This window comes from Rhagoletis pomonella, unplaced genomic scaffold (assembly GCF_013731165.1).
Source record: "Rhagoletis pomonella isolate Grant_MI unplaced genomic scaffold, Rhpom_1.0 Rhpom_scaffold_01487, whole genome shotgun sequence".
NCBI lineage: Eukaryota > Metazoa > Arthropoda > Insecta > Diptera > Tephritidae > Rhagoletis > Rhagoletis pomonella.
The window spans coordinates 28368-42346 of record NW_023460041.1 but is presented as its reverse complement, the minus strand read 5'-3'; the positions used below and the strand labels follow the sequence as shown (position 1 = coordinate 42346).

At 33.6% G+C, this 13979-nt stretch overlaps 1 protein-coding gene across 14 annotated transcripts; it reads right to left on the bottom strand.

Annotated features, from left to right (window-relative positions):
• Positions 1–7676: 7676 nt before the first annotated feature.
• LOC118752418 lies at positions 7677–13643 on the bottom strand. 14 transcript variants are annotated; one of them, XM_036487324.1, is made up of 2 exons: positions 13265–13643; positions 7677–8397 (listed from the first exon to the last, which is right to left on the bottom strand). In XM_036487324.1, exon 2 carries the CDS (start codon positions 8133–8135, stop codon positions 7692–7694), a length of 444 nt encoding a protein of 147 aa, XP_036343217.1. In that variant the 5' UTR covers positions 8136–8397; positions 13265–13643; the 3' UTR covers positions 7677–7691. The 14 variants fall into 14 exon arrangements, with proteins under 14 accessions (XP_036343217.1, XP_036343220.1, XP_036343218.1 ...); XM_036487327.1 differs by having other exon boundaries at positions 7677–8325; XM_036487325.1 differs by having other exon boundaries at positions 13360–13643.
• Positions 13644–13979: the final 336 nt, after the last annotated feature.

Sequence of the window (13979 nt, the reverse complement as noted above, 5' to 3'; positions counted from 1 at the left end):
TAAATGTGCTACCCCAAAATAATTGATATCAAACAAAACACCTCTTTGAGGTAATCTTTCCGAGTGACGAAAGCTGAACTAGAAACACAAAATTTATGATATCAATTTCGTGACGAAAATTATACGCATTTTTTAACTGCCTTTGAAACGTACGGAAAATCTTTTTTTATTTATTCGGAAGGTTGCGAAATTCCGTTTACTGCTAGAAACACAAAATAAAAAACAGAACTTTTGCAACGATTCGTATGAATAAAAAAGATGTTCCCTACGTTTCCAAGGCAGTTAAAAAATGCGTATAAACCAAATTAGTATGGGACCACCTCTGAGACACTAACTTTCCGTTGCAAAAAGAATTATTGAAATCGGTTGACGTGGTGCAAAGTTATGCGGTAACATACATAAAAAAAAAAAAAAATAAATAAAAATATTCCGACGAACTGATAACCTCCTCCTTTATTGGAAGTCAGTTAAAAATGCCCTCCGCACTATGCCTGAAAACTTAAACAGATCAATCGTTATGGACATGAGTCATTTCTATGAAAGTTTTTCTTGGAAATTTCGACAATATCTATATGAGTGGAAAAACAATATTTGTTGCATTCGAAATATAGCTGTTTCGTTTTACTGCATCAGTTCGTATTCCATCCCGCATACGTTAATTATAGGGTTGCCAGATTTTTTTGGCGCGAAATCACTACCTTAGACTTTTTGATGCTTAAAAATCGGTGCTTTTCAGTGCAAGCAAAATTATGAATGTAAGTAACAGATAATACTTTAAAAGGCCAGAGTACTTGTTTTTAACAATATTTAACATTAGTGTACACATTTAAATGTTGTATGAAATATCCTTATAACATCATTGTACACAGGAGCCAATAAATTGTTTTATATATATGTATATAAATGTCATATATGACATTTTTGAATAGCAATAATGAGATCATTTCCACTTCCAGTGTTTAAATAGTCAAAGAATAATTCACGTTTTATTTTAAAATTATTTTTAATTTGAAGTTCACTTTAAAAAATTTTAATTAGAAGTTGTTTTCTCTCTTTTCGACAGGAAACAAAGTTTAGAGTACTTAAGTTCCTCTCAGTTGCTCCGTTTGAGCGTGGTATTGAAAAACCAAAATTACATATTTATACATATATGGTGGCCGCTGTGGTGTAGTGGTAAGCAGTGCGCGCTTCCACTCCGCAGCGCCTGGGTTCAAGCCCTGGCCAAAGCAACATCGCAAAAAAATGTAGAAAAAAGGTTTTTTCTTCACAGCGGTCGCCCCTCGGCAGGCAATGGCAAACCTCCGAGTGTATTTCTGCCATGAAAAACAGCTTCTCATTAAAATACAATCGCCGTTGAGTCGGCGTAAAACTGTAGGTCCCTCCTCTTTGTGTGACAACATCAAGACGCACGCCACAAATCTGAGGAGAAGCTCGGCCAAACACTAACATATGTGTAAGCGCCAATCTATTATTATTATTATTATTATTATTACATATTTTCTCAAACTATGGAAACGTACCACTATTTAAGGACTTCATCTGTATTTCGGAAATACTATTTCCTCATGGCTTAAATTGCTTTTTTCAACTGCCCAAAAACTTTGAACGACTAAGAATTCGCTAAAAAAAGTATTTAACTCGATGTCTTGCGTGAAAACTCTTTTACAATGTCAGTAAATTGAGAAAAAGTAATTGTATGTTGCAGGTAAAGCCATTCAATTATTCAAATTTGTTGTTATTAAACTGAAAGTTATTTTTGAGATAACAAATGTTATCGACAAAAATGTGTGTGCAAGTAAAGAAGTGTAAGTTCGGGCGAAACCGAACTTTATATACCCGGCGCAGGTATCAGTATCGTCGTTTCAACTTTCTCTAAACTACATTTGCATGATAATCAGGGGGGTTTTTCCCGATTTCCAGGGTTTTCGATAATATGCTGAATTAGAGTTAATGAAATATTTGAAACAAATTTAGGAGGAATCTATAAAGTGGTTACCGAGATACACCTTGCAGTCATAAAGTGGGCGGTGCCACGCCCATTTCCTCAAAGTCTATAGCAGTCTTATTTATTGTTAAGAGATTGCTGTAACTATTAACTTGGAGTAAATTATCGTCCTCACTTATTGAGATATCGGAGACTTCGGATGTCTGAAATTTACCGTTATACGGGAAGTGGGTGTAATTTTAGTCCGATTTGAATAATTTTTTCCTTGTACTAAGGTTATTAAGTAAACTGAGTTTGGTAGAAATTGATGAATAAGTTACCGAGATACACATTTGAGGTCATAAGAGGGCGGCGCCACGCCAACTAACCAAAAGTGTATAATAATCTAATTTTGTGCTAAGTGGTTACTGTAATTATCGATTTTGAGTCAATTAGCTTCCGTAGTTACGGATTTATCGCAGTTTTCGTGTTTCTGTAAATTACCGTTTAAAAGATTTTCAACAGATTTCTTAGCTAGGCCCTCGGCAAGGTTCGTACCGAGTTTGGGAAGGATTAGTGAAGCGGCTACTGAGATACAGCATTTCATCATAAGTGGGCGGGGTCACGCCCATTTTCTAAAAATTTCATAATAATACTATTTTCTACCAAAATTTGACTTCACATACTAATTTTCAACAATTTGGATCCAATATTTACTGAAATATCGTAGTTTTCGCATTTTTCGAAAATACCGTTATAAGAGAAGTGGGCGTGGTTAGGTTTTTTTAAGATATAAAAAATACATACAGTGGTAAAAAAATTATAACCGAACCACTTTTTGCCAAGTTTTAACGTATTATTTTTGTTGTTATTGAACTTTTGTTATTTTTTAAATAAAAACATACTTCATTCTTTAACAAATTCCGTGGAAATCCATGTTTCCAAATTTGAGTAGTCCACTTGAAAAGGCGCTATGTAAATTTTTTTAGATTGTTAGTTTTTGGTGAGTAACGTACCAGTATTTAAAGTAGTTTCATGTCCACTAACAATACAATGCAAAATCTTTATATTTTCTGAAAAAATACCATTAAATGTTAACCACTATTGCAAAAGTCGCTATAATACTTATTTATACACTTTCAAAAGTCTCCATCTTCTGATGAGCCTAGAAAACTGCAAGAAAACGTGGTAGTTTCGGTGCCTAGTGGAAGGCGTCGTAAAAAAGAAGCAGACCAATCTTCATGGAAGAGAGAAGGCGAAAATCTAAAAAAAGATAGCTATGTAAAAGTTGCTGTTTCAAAACTCGCTATATTAAATTTTTATATATAAAATTTGCAAAAACTACCACACTGCGATATTGGTTTTTAATGTTATTAGGCTCATGTATATCCAAATTTTCAGATAATACTTAAAGAGAAATATACAATTTGGATGTTACTTGTTGTTGTAGAAGTTTTTTTATTTATGGCTCACTATTATAAAATCGCATAACGCTATTGGCAAGTGGACTACTCATTTGTGCAATATTAAAAAAAAATTCAACAAACTTTCGTAAAAATTTCGAACTTTTAAAAGTTCTAAAAAATCAATCGACATTTTTAGCCATTTGAAACGTGTACTTTGTTCTATTAGAATTCAATGGGCTACAAAACTGCATACTCAGAATTTAATTAAAAAACTCGAAATTTTAACGATAATTTGTAGATTTTTTTGTAAATTGCATAAATTTTTAAGGCAGTCACTCGATTGGTACATTTGTACAGATTTGTAAATTTTTATATTGGGCTATTAAAAAAATGGGACAATTCAAAAGACTGGTACAATACCGCGATGTTCTATTGAAAAATTTCAATAAATTAATTTTTATACCCGAGCGCACTTGTGCACAAGGGTATATTAATTTTGTTCACATAACGGTTGTTTGTAACAGCCAAAACGAATCGAGATAGATATAGACAAATGTATACATAAATGCTCAGAATGAATAGAGAAATCGATTAAGCCATGTCTGTCTGTCCGTCCGTCCGTGTACACGATAACTCGAGCAAAAATTGAGATATCTCAACGAAATTTGGTACGTAGGTTTTCGTTAATCCAAGGTAGGTTGGTATTGAAAATGGTCGAAATCGGACTGTAACCACGCCCACTTCCCATATAACGGTAATTTCCAGAAATACGAAAACTGCGATATTTTAGTAACTACTGAAGATAATTCACTCAAAATTGATATTTACAATAATTTTCAGACGAAAAATAAGAATATTATAAATTTTTGGAAAATGGGCGTAGCCACGCCCACTATGGTTACATGTGTATATCTTGGTAACCGCTGCACGAATTTCTTCCAAACTTGGCACAGTTGTTGGCCTTGGTACAGCATACTAAATGGCCGAAAATTCTAAAAATCGGACAATAATCGCGCCCAAATCCCATATAACGGTAATTTTCGGAAATACGGAAACTGCGATATTTTAGTAACTACTGAAGATTATTCACTCGAAATTGACATTTACAACAATTTTTAGACGAAAAATAAGAATATTAGAAATTTTTGGAAAATGGGCGTAGCCACGCCCACTTATGGTTACATGTGAATATCTTGGTAACCGCTGCACCAATTTTTTCCAAACTTGGCACAGTTGTTGGCCTTGGTACAGCATACTAAATGGCCGAAAATTTAAAAAATCGGAAAATAACCACGCTTAGATCCCATATAACGGTAATTTAGAGAAATACAAAATCTTCGATAAATCAATTAATATTAAAGCTAATTTATTCAAAATTGATGCTTGCAACAATTCTTTACCAAGAAATACGTTTATGGTAAAATGTTGAAAAATGGGCGTGGCACCGCCCACTTATGGTCACATATATGCATATCGGTAACCGTTCTACCAATTTGTACCAAACTCGGTATTTTTATTGTGCTTGCCACGTAAAAGCAAAACGTTGAAAATTATTGAAATCGGACTAAAATTACGGCCGCTTTTCATATAACGGTAAATTTCAGAAGTGCTTGAAACTGCAATATTTCGAAATTTAAGGACGCTAATTTACTCAAACTTGATACACCCCAGCTTACCATCTAGCGGTAGCTTTCGGAAAGGTGAAAAAACATATATTTAATACTTGCGCCGGGTATTTAATGTTCGGCTTCACCCGAACTTAGACTTTCTTACTTGTTGTGATTGGGATAGTGAAAAATATTTTGGGTATTCACACAATTGGGATACGATTTACACTAAATTTTGGCAAATACCCAATCGTGTGACACTGCCTTTAAACTTGTATTTATACGGATGTTGGTAAAGAACGAACTATAAAAAACTAACCGAAATTAAATAACAACAAAAATAATATTTTAAAACTTGTCAAAATTTGGTGCGGCTATAATTTTTTCGACTACTGTACATAAGTTGGCCGTGCTATCATAGTAGCACAATGTCACTCATATTTGACTTACAAACAAAATACGGGCAGGAATTTCACGATTTTAACCCCTTTTTTATGAAAAATTTTATTTTTATCAGTACTTTTATTTTAATCAAAGTATGTTGAAATAAAAGTGAAACAAAAAAAAAAAAATTTGCCAGAAACGTTCCCAATCTAAGAATATGAGCACACATAAGGTTAGTTAACAAATAAAGAATAAAAAATGTATATATAATAAGTATTTATTTAAAAGTTTGAACAGTTTTCGCAATTTTTTTTTTTTAGTTTGAGTTTTTTTTGTTTTAATATACATAGCTCATTCTTTAACAAACCCCGTATAAATCCAAGTTTTAAACTTTGTGCAATATTAAAAAAAAAAAACATTCACAAACCTTCGCAAAAATTTGGAGCATTTTAATTAGATTTTTTAGAAAGATTTATGAAAGTTTTGTACCCACTCAATTATAATTTAATAAAGTGCAAGTTTTAAGTGGCAAACAATTTTTGTTTTAGAATTTTTTTGCAGAAGGCGTGCGGTTTCCTCCATATAAATATAAATTGTGTTATTCGTTATATGACAGCAAACGCGCCAAAGAAAATTGTAACAAATCAGGGCTGCATAATCAGTACTTTTGTTGCAGTTGCATTTCTTATGCAACTTTTTTAACTCATTATAAAATGAGTGAAGCAAAAAAGAAACAAATTAGTTAACACCTAATTCCTCACAAAAAAAAACAGTTCATCCCCCGATTCCCCACGTAAACTGAAATTCCCCACAAAAAATGGTTCTTTCCCCGATTCCCCACGCAAACTGAAATTCCCCGTAAATCGGAGAATTCCCCACGAGTTGGCTTCCCTGGTACAAACATATACATATGTATATCAGGGCGAGTAAATTTTTGTTGACTATGCGCGTATAGCATAGGAGGATTCTACATGCAATTCTAATCAAATTTTCTTAAGAAACTATGGGTCTAAAATCAATTTGGAGTTTGCCGAATTGCGAAAATAGGTTTCGAAGAAAATGTGAAAATTTTCACTGTTGCGCCTTCTGGTGGAAGTTTTAAGAAAAAGATAAGTGCAGAAATGGATTTCTCATACCAAAAAACCCCTGTAGCATGTTTTTATACAAAATTTAAGCACTTATTTACGACACTACAGCAAAATGCTAAGAAACCTATTTTCGCAATTTGGCAACTGAAAATTTATTTAAGACCCATTGTTCCTTCAGCAAATTCGCTTAGAATTACACGTATAATCCTTCTGTGCTATACGCGCATAGTCGAAAAATCTCCCATAATGCCCCGCCCTAATGTACATATTTGTAAGTGTTTTTAACACAGAGTAAAGCCAGTATGCGTACAGCAAAGTATTTTTGCGCTTTAAGACGTGTTTGAAGTTCATAATTAAAATAAAAATGTTTGTGTTTTTTGTCCACATACTTGAATGTTTGGTAATTGATTTGGATACAACGGTCAGAGTCGGTGATGAAACTTTATGTGCGAAGAAATTTAAAAACTATTTCGAAGCTAAATTTATGCAAACAAATGTACATACCCGTATGCAAAGGTATGTATGTACGTACTTGCATCTACTCGCACTGACCAATATTTGTGGTATGTGAAACGCGCACTTGAGAATTTGATATTTAGGTTTAGGTCCGCCGAAAAATTGATATAATGATTTTGCAAAAATACAAGAGTGGAAAGGAAAGAAAGAAAAGAAAATGTATACATGCGAGAAAAAGTTAATATTGACTTGCTCAGTCAGTGACTGAAATTGTAAATATTTGCAGGTATGTAATGGGGAGTACAAAAGCAATTGGCGCGGCTTGTAACTATAAGTCAGGCCAAACATTTTAAGCTATGAAGGTCGCTAATCGCTGGTCCGCTACCCAACATATGTGCGTGAAATATGTGTGTGAAATATTTTGGTTATTGTAAGTACTCATATACACACTCACTTTTCGCTGTTCCTCAGTGGAAGATCGACCTATCCGGCAGCAAGTTTGAAAACGCCCTATCTCAGAAAACTTTTCAAGAAGGCCCTACGTCAGAATTTGATTGAAGAATGCCCTATTTCAGAATTTTATTGAAAAACCCCTATCTCAGAATTCGGTTCAAGAACCTACTTCAGCTGAAAATACATTGAAAATGTGCTAAGATAGGGCGTTTTTGAATCGGCAGCTGCTGAGACCAAATTTTGAGATAGGGTGTTTTTCAAGCAAATTAAGAAGTAGAGCGTTCTTGAAAAGTTTTCTGAGATAGGGCGTTCTACAACTTGCTGCCGAGATAGGTCGATCTTCTACTCTGGTATCGATACGTGATGCGGATATTCAAAAAAGGCGGCAAAGAGGCCCGTTTACATAAATTTCTGACTCACCTCGCTCATCATTTTCTACATCAGCAGCGTCTTGGAACTGGCGTAGCGTTAAATTCGCCGCTGATGTCGCCGCCATGCGTGCGCGCTCTGATAAATTGCTTTCCAATGCGTTGTACTCTATGACATCTTCATCGGCGAACAATTTGAGGCTGTAATTTACTTTATCCTCGAAAATGGATTTAATTTTATTCTCCAATTTGCTGGCCGCCTTGTCACTTATCTCACCAGTGTCTGTCAGGAAGTTGTCATTCAAATTACAATTGTCCTTCAGTGAACAAGTCGGATTTGCTGCTGCCTCGGCTGTGTTGAGCGCATGCGCGCTGTTTTCGCTCAATGTGAGTAGCGCGAGCAGCAGGAGGTGCGCTCCCACAAGGTACGGTGCGATTTTGGAACGCATTTTTTTTTAATCGCGTTTTTTTTTTGGATTTATTATTCACACTTTAACTTTGTTAAGTTTTAATTCTTGATGAGTTTTGACAACTTAAAAGTGTTTTCGTTAATATTCTTTATTACATTGTACTAAAACAATTTGTCGTATAATTTAATCGGATTTTAGTAAGTATTCGTAGATTACTTCAGCCTGATCGCTTTGTTCGTTAATAAGTAACAAATTGGATGCACATGTAACTATGTATGTATGTATCTTATATGCATAAGTTCTTTTTAACAAAACAAAGGCAAATTGTATAAAATATGTGGTAAATTTTTCTGTCTTCTTATTACATATTTACTACCCTCTTTTAAAAATATTAGCGTCTATTTCTTTCACAAATTCGTACGCATATTCTGAAAACTATTATTACAGCCAGTTTCACGCATGTGACACATAATTTTTAGAAGGTAGTTTCACTTCAAATTTTTTTGACATAAACCGTGTCTGTGACAAAAACGCAATGTAGCCACTGCTACGATGTAGATCTTGGGTATTTTCGCTTATTATTGAAGATATTTTTTAACAGAATATGTACATAAGTATTTCTATATTTGGTAACTGATCACTTCATTTTTAATATGTATACATATATGTTTTTAATACATACATACTTGCCACTGCTAGTCGCATGAATAAAAATGGGAAAACGGAAATGCGACGACAATATTTCTTGTTTAAAATGTTTTAGATCCATCGCACACCACGGACTTTATCGGCCGCCGATTTAGTTGGGCTTGCTAGTCTTTCCATTGCTACACAACGAATTAGTCGGAGCGATTAAGTTGGTATAGTATGCGCACCTCCATAGATCTTCACGTACATATTTCAAGAGAGCCCCAACTATTTAAATAGACGGCCGATAAAGTCTGTGCTGAGCGGTGGCTCTTATAGCTGTATCCTTACATATATTCATCCATCTATACATCCACGGAAAAGCAGTTAATTTTTTCATATTTTTTTATGGAGAAAATTTTAAAATATATTAGAAAATTTCTCACTTACATATATGTATGTTTGGCTTCCCCATGATACAAAAAAGAAGGTAGTTTGATTGTCACTTTTCGGGCGCCATATTAATTACCTGACAATTAAGCAGATTGTGACATTTCGTGCTACCATACCTAATCCTCAATAATCATTTATTTAGTGTAAAAACAAAATATTTAGAAAAGTAAAAGGAAATTGGTCTTCGATCTGAGCAATAACGAAAATTGAAATTCATACATCGCCATATTTGAAAAAGCAACCAACTGACTTTTTCTTTGAAATAAAAGACCGGTAAATATATTGTCCACCGCAAAAATCAGCTATTATTGAATTAGTTTTTCTAAAGCCAGTCACCGAAAAGGATTTGGATGTGCTTTGCAAAGGTAAGGCTTTAATTTCGGTGCTTCATGCTATGATAGATATTATAGTTATGGACGATAGGAGTTACTGCCAGTTGAACTGGCACCCAGAGTTTGGAAGTAAGTAGTTAGTGGGCTGCCCAATGCTTTAAGTGCAGTTTGGCTGTCACTGCAAATACCTCAGCCTGGAAGACCGAAGCATACTTCCCCAGAGAAAAGTCCCAGAGAGAGTCAGTTTTGGAGTCATCATTGAAGATTCGATTATGTGTGATTCCGGGCTCAGTGCTGGTATTAAACCATCATTCAGCTGCAGGGAACTAAACATTATAGAACCTCTTCAACAAAGGTAAAGGTGGCGTACTATCCTGTGACATTGAAAAGACACAAGTGCTCAGATCTCTGCCGCTAGCAATTTCCGCCTTGCCCCACTCAGTGTTATACCAGCATCCGTTTCTTTTTAGTCTGCAGGTGGCCTTTAAAGCTTCCCCTCGTAGGAAGACACAAAGTTACGGTAAGTGCAGCAGTGCATCAAGAGCAGCGCCACGTATTGTAGAGAAAGCTTCAGGACAGCACAAGGCAGTAGTTCTTTAAAGTTTAGCAAGCAGACTTCCCACGCTCTTGATTGAGAACCTGCTCCACTATACCACTGACGCATAGATAATTATGGGTCTGATCATAGAGGTATAAATCCAGAGGATTCCCTATTGTGACACACCCCACGTTTTGCCAAAGACCTGCTTACATTGTCAAAACGCTGCCAATTCTTTAGAGGTTTTGTGTTCCACGTTAGATTTACACGACAGTTTTGTATCCTGAATTACTTCTGGATACTTCACTTCGGGAGAATTATGAATTGTGACTCGTTTAATTGTAAGGCAATGAGCCCATACAACCTTCTCCGAAGCCTGTTTCGGACTATGCTTTAATGACGAAATATCTATCAATACATCTTCTTCGGACTATGAAAAAAAGAGTTTTGTTATGTAAATTTATTTATTTTGTTTAAAATAAAATGAAAAAAACCGTTTTAATAAATAAATGTTTCAAAACTGGATTACTTCATCTCTGCACATCGATATTATTCACAGGATCTTTAAAACGCTTGAGAAAAACGTTCAAATTTGATTATCGAACACATGAACTTGTTTTTTTGGTATGTAAATTTTACTCTTTTATTAAATGCCAAATATTTAAAAGAAAATCTCGCCTCTCAAAAAATTTCAATGTGGCAAAGCTATGCTTAATGTTTGCATCTGGAGAAATGTCAAAAATCTGCTATATAATCAAAAAATATTAGTAATGAAACTACCTTCTTTTTTGTATCATGGGCTTTCCTTTGTTTTATTTTTCCAACGTCAAATTGCTGGATTTTTTTTTTTTAAGTTGGTACAACAAAACATACGAAACACGTTTTCTGTCAGATGGCTAACATGGCGGATAAGAAGTAAAAGTGAAACTACGTTCTGAAAATTATTGTACCATGGTTTCACGAAAGAAATTTAAGTGAAAAATGTTTTTTTTATTTGAAGTTAAGTGACAGAAAAAAAATATTTTGTACTTAAATTGCTTTCGTGGAATCGGAAGTTAAGGTGGCAGAAATTAGGCACAAGTAAAAAAAAAAATCGGTATGCATGAATTTTACGAACATTTTGGGATCCCGAACTTTTTAACAAGATTTTTCTCTGTTGATAATTACCAAATTAATTTTTATAAAGTACTCATACTACAGAATAAATACTAAGGGACAGTCAAATTTCGATATTTAGGAGACTGGTTTTAAATATACTTATGTATATTGGCCACGAATATCGATAAAGCGGTAGAACTTAGTCCCAGCTATTTAAGAAGAGATTGTTGATTAACTACAAAAATTCACTTTAGATCAGATATTTAAACTGTTAAGTATACTTAAATAAACAATATTGGCTAAATAAATATCAGATATGCAACAGTTTGTGCTGTTCAGCACAAAATGTAAACAAACAAATGCAACAGGGACAAGCAGCAGTGATACCACATGTTTGGCATATTGAAATGAAGGCGATCGGAAAACCAACGAAAGTTAAAAAAAAAATCCAAAACTAAACTTAAGTGCCATTTAACTTTTTCAGTGACTCAAACAAGTGACGACGTGTTGATTTTTTTTAAATAATCAAAATGTTTCTCAATTAATTTTTTTTATCCAAATATTGTTCAAGCTTTAACATAAAACATATGAATACAACTTTCAAACTTTATACAAAATGAAGGAAAATTCAACAAATTTTCATAAAAATTTAAAACTTTTAGACTAAAATTGTATGGGCTATAAAACTCAGGTCAGATTGAAAAGTTTGATATTCTGATGAAAATTTGTTAAATTTTCCTAAATTTTTTATAAAGTTTGAAACCTTTGGACAATATTTTGATAAAAATAAAACAAAACAAAAAAATTAAATTGAAATTGTTTAAAAAAAATCAACATGTGTTCACTTGTTTTAGTCACTGAAGGTGAAAAGTTTTTTTTTTCAGGTACATATAAATTCAAATAAAAAAAAATATTTCTCACTTAAATTGATTTCGCGAAACTGGATATTAATAATAAATAAATAATTTTCGTGCTTCGAATGCAACAAAAATTTTACTCCAAGCTGATATGTTAATAGAGGACGATTTAAAGAACCACACACTCTCAGCTTCAAGTTTGCATGGTAAAAGCACTTTAAAGACTGAAAACTCGAAATTTTAAAATATTTTTCACACATAATTTTACTGTCAGTCAGAGTTCCAAGACTTTGTTTATTATTTACGCGAATAAATTAGGGTCCGTTTATATTATTTTTTTACAACAGTTGTTTTTCAACTATGTAATATTTGCACACGTTTTTTTTATGCAGGAATATGCTATTTAAAAATTAAGCCGTTTGCTGATTATTTCTACTAAAGATAAACCAAATACCACATATCTGTTTTTGAGTTGCTTCTCCCACTCTTTAGGGTAATTTTGATTTGAAAAAGATGAACTGAACGTCCCGTAGTAATAGTCAAAATAAAGTCGACTCCAAAGTTAAAAGTTTTTCTATTATTTAAAAAAAAATCAAGGTTGCTGAACCCTATAAAAGCCAATTTTTAAAAACGTTCTCAAAAATACCCTCCTGATTAATGGATTCAATGAAAAAAATTAATGGTTGAAGTCGTTACACAAATAAAATCATATGTTTAAAATCTTAGTTTCTGATCAACAAATTTAAATTTTTGTAGCTATTTGCAGATTATAGTAACAACCGACTAAACTTTTAAGAGGGTAGTGTTTATAAACTGGCTTCACAAAAAGAACCCCTTTTTAGTTCTTAAAAATCTTTGCATCGAGTTGTCTTTTTTGTTTCTTGTGGTCTGTGATCTCTCGTTAAAAAATACTTGTTTTTTCCGCTGAAATAAATAAAAATTGAGATTAAGCCGAAAATATGTAAAAACGGGGAAACATTGTTTTTCATTTTCACTATTTTGTGCGTCAGTCAATATACTCTGCAGCGAATTTTTTAGAGCGTTCACATTTTTATTTTTATTCAAGTACACAGTAATTTCAATTACATATTTTTTATTTTTTTGCACTCCGCACCTCGCGTGGGTCCATTTTATTTTATATTTTGCTGTACAATTCAGTACTTTGTCATATTTATTAAACATTTAAGCAATTTTTATGGGAACCTAAAATTTTATAAATTCATATTTAGCAAAAATTTCATCATTTTATTGATTTTTGCCAACCTTTTAAGCACTTAAAATAAACTCTTAGTCACAGACTTGTCCATCGTTGGCATAAGCAGTTTTGTTTTTCAATAAGTCATTCATATGTAAATCACCTGTGATGATTTCTCTTTATCACAATCTGTAATATCTGCACGACACTTCATACAACTCACTTCTCAAAATTCTGGTTCTAAGCAATAACCATCTTTACACCTTTACTGCTGTGGACATTGCAGCCCAATCAAATCAACCGTCAAGACGAAACGTTCAAATCGTACTGAATGGCCAAGTTGTGGCGATCGCCCCTAAGCTAACTTCTGGGCAGTTTTGTATAACGCGGCAGCGTCGTTGCGCAGCGCAGCAAAGCTGAACTCGAAGCGCGCGCTTACGAAGACCGACTTTTGTCATATGAAGACCGCCAAAAGTCCGAGTCGGCAGCGTTGTAAATAAATGAAGTAATCTATTGAAAAAACAGCAAAGTAAAGCAAACAAATGAAAAGACAAAAATGCAAAAACAAAATTTGTCGGAGCTGTTGCAAAGCCAAAGGTAGAAAATCCTATGAAAAAGCAAACATCGACAGTGATGGCACCGATCAAAATACTGTGTACTAAAACTAGAATATTTTTTTTCGATTTACCTTTTCGTAAATTTTGTCGTGTCCATTCAATTTATTAGCAGATTGCCGTTAACAACGAATCTGATGACTAAGTTCACTTGTCGTTAGCCACGTTT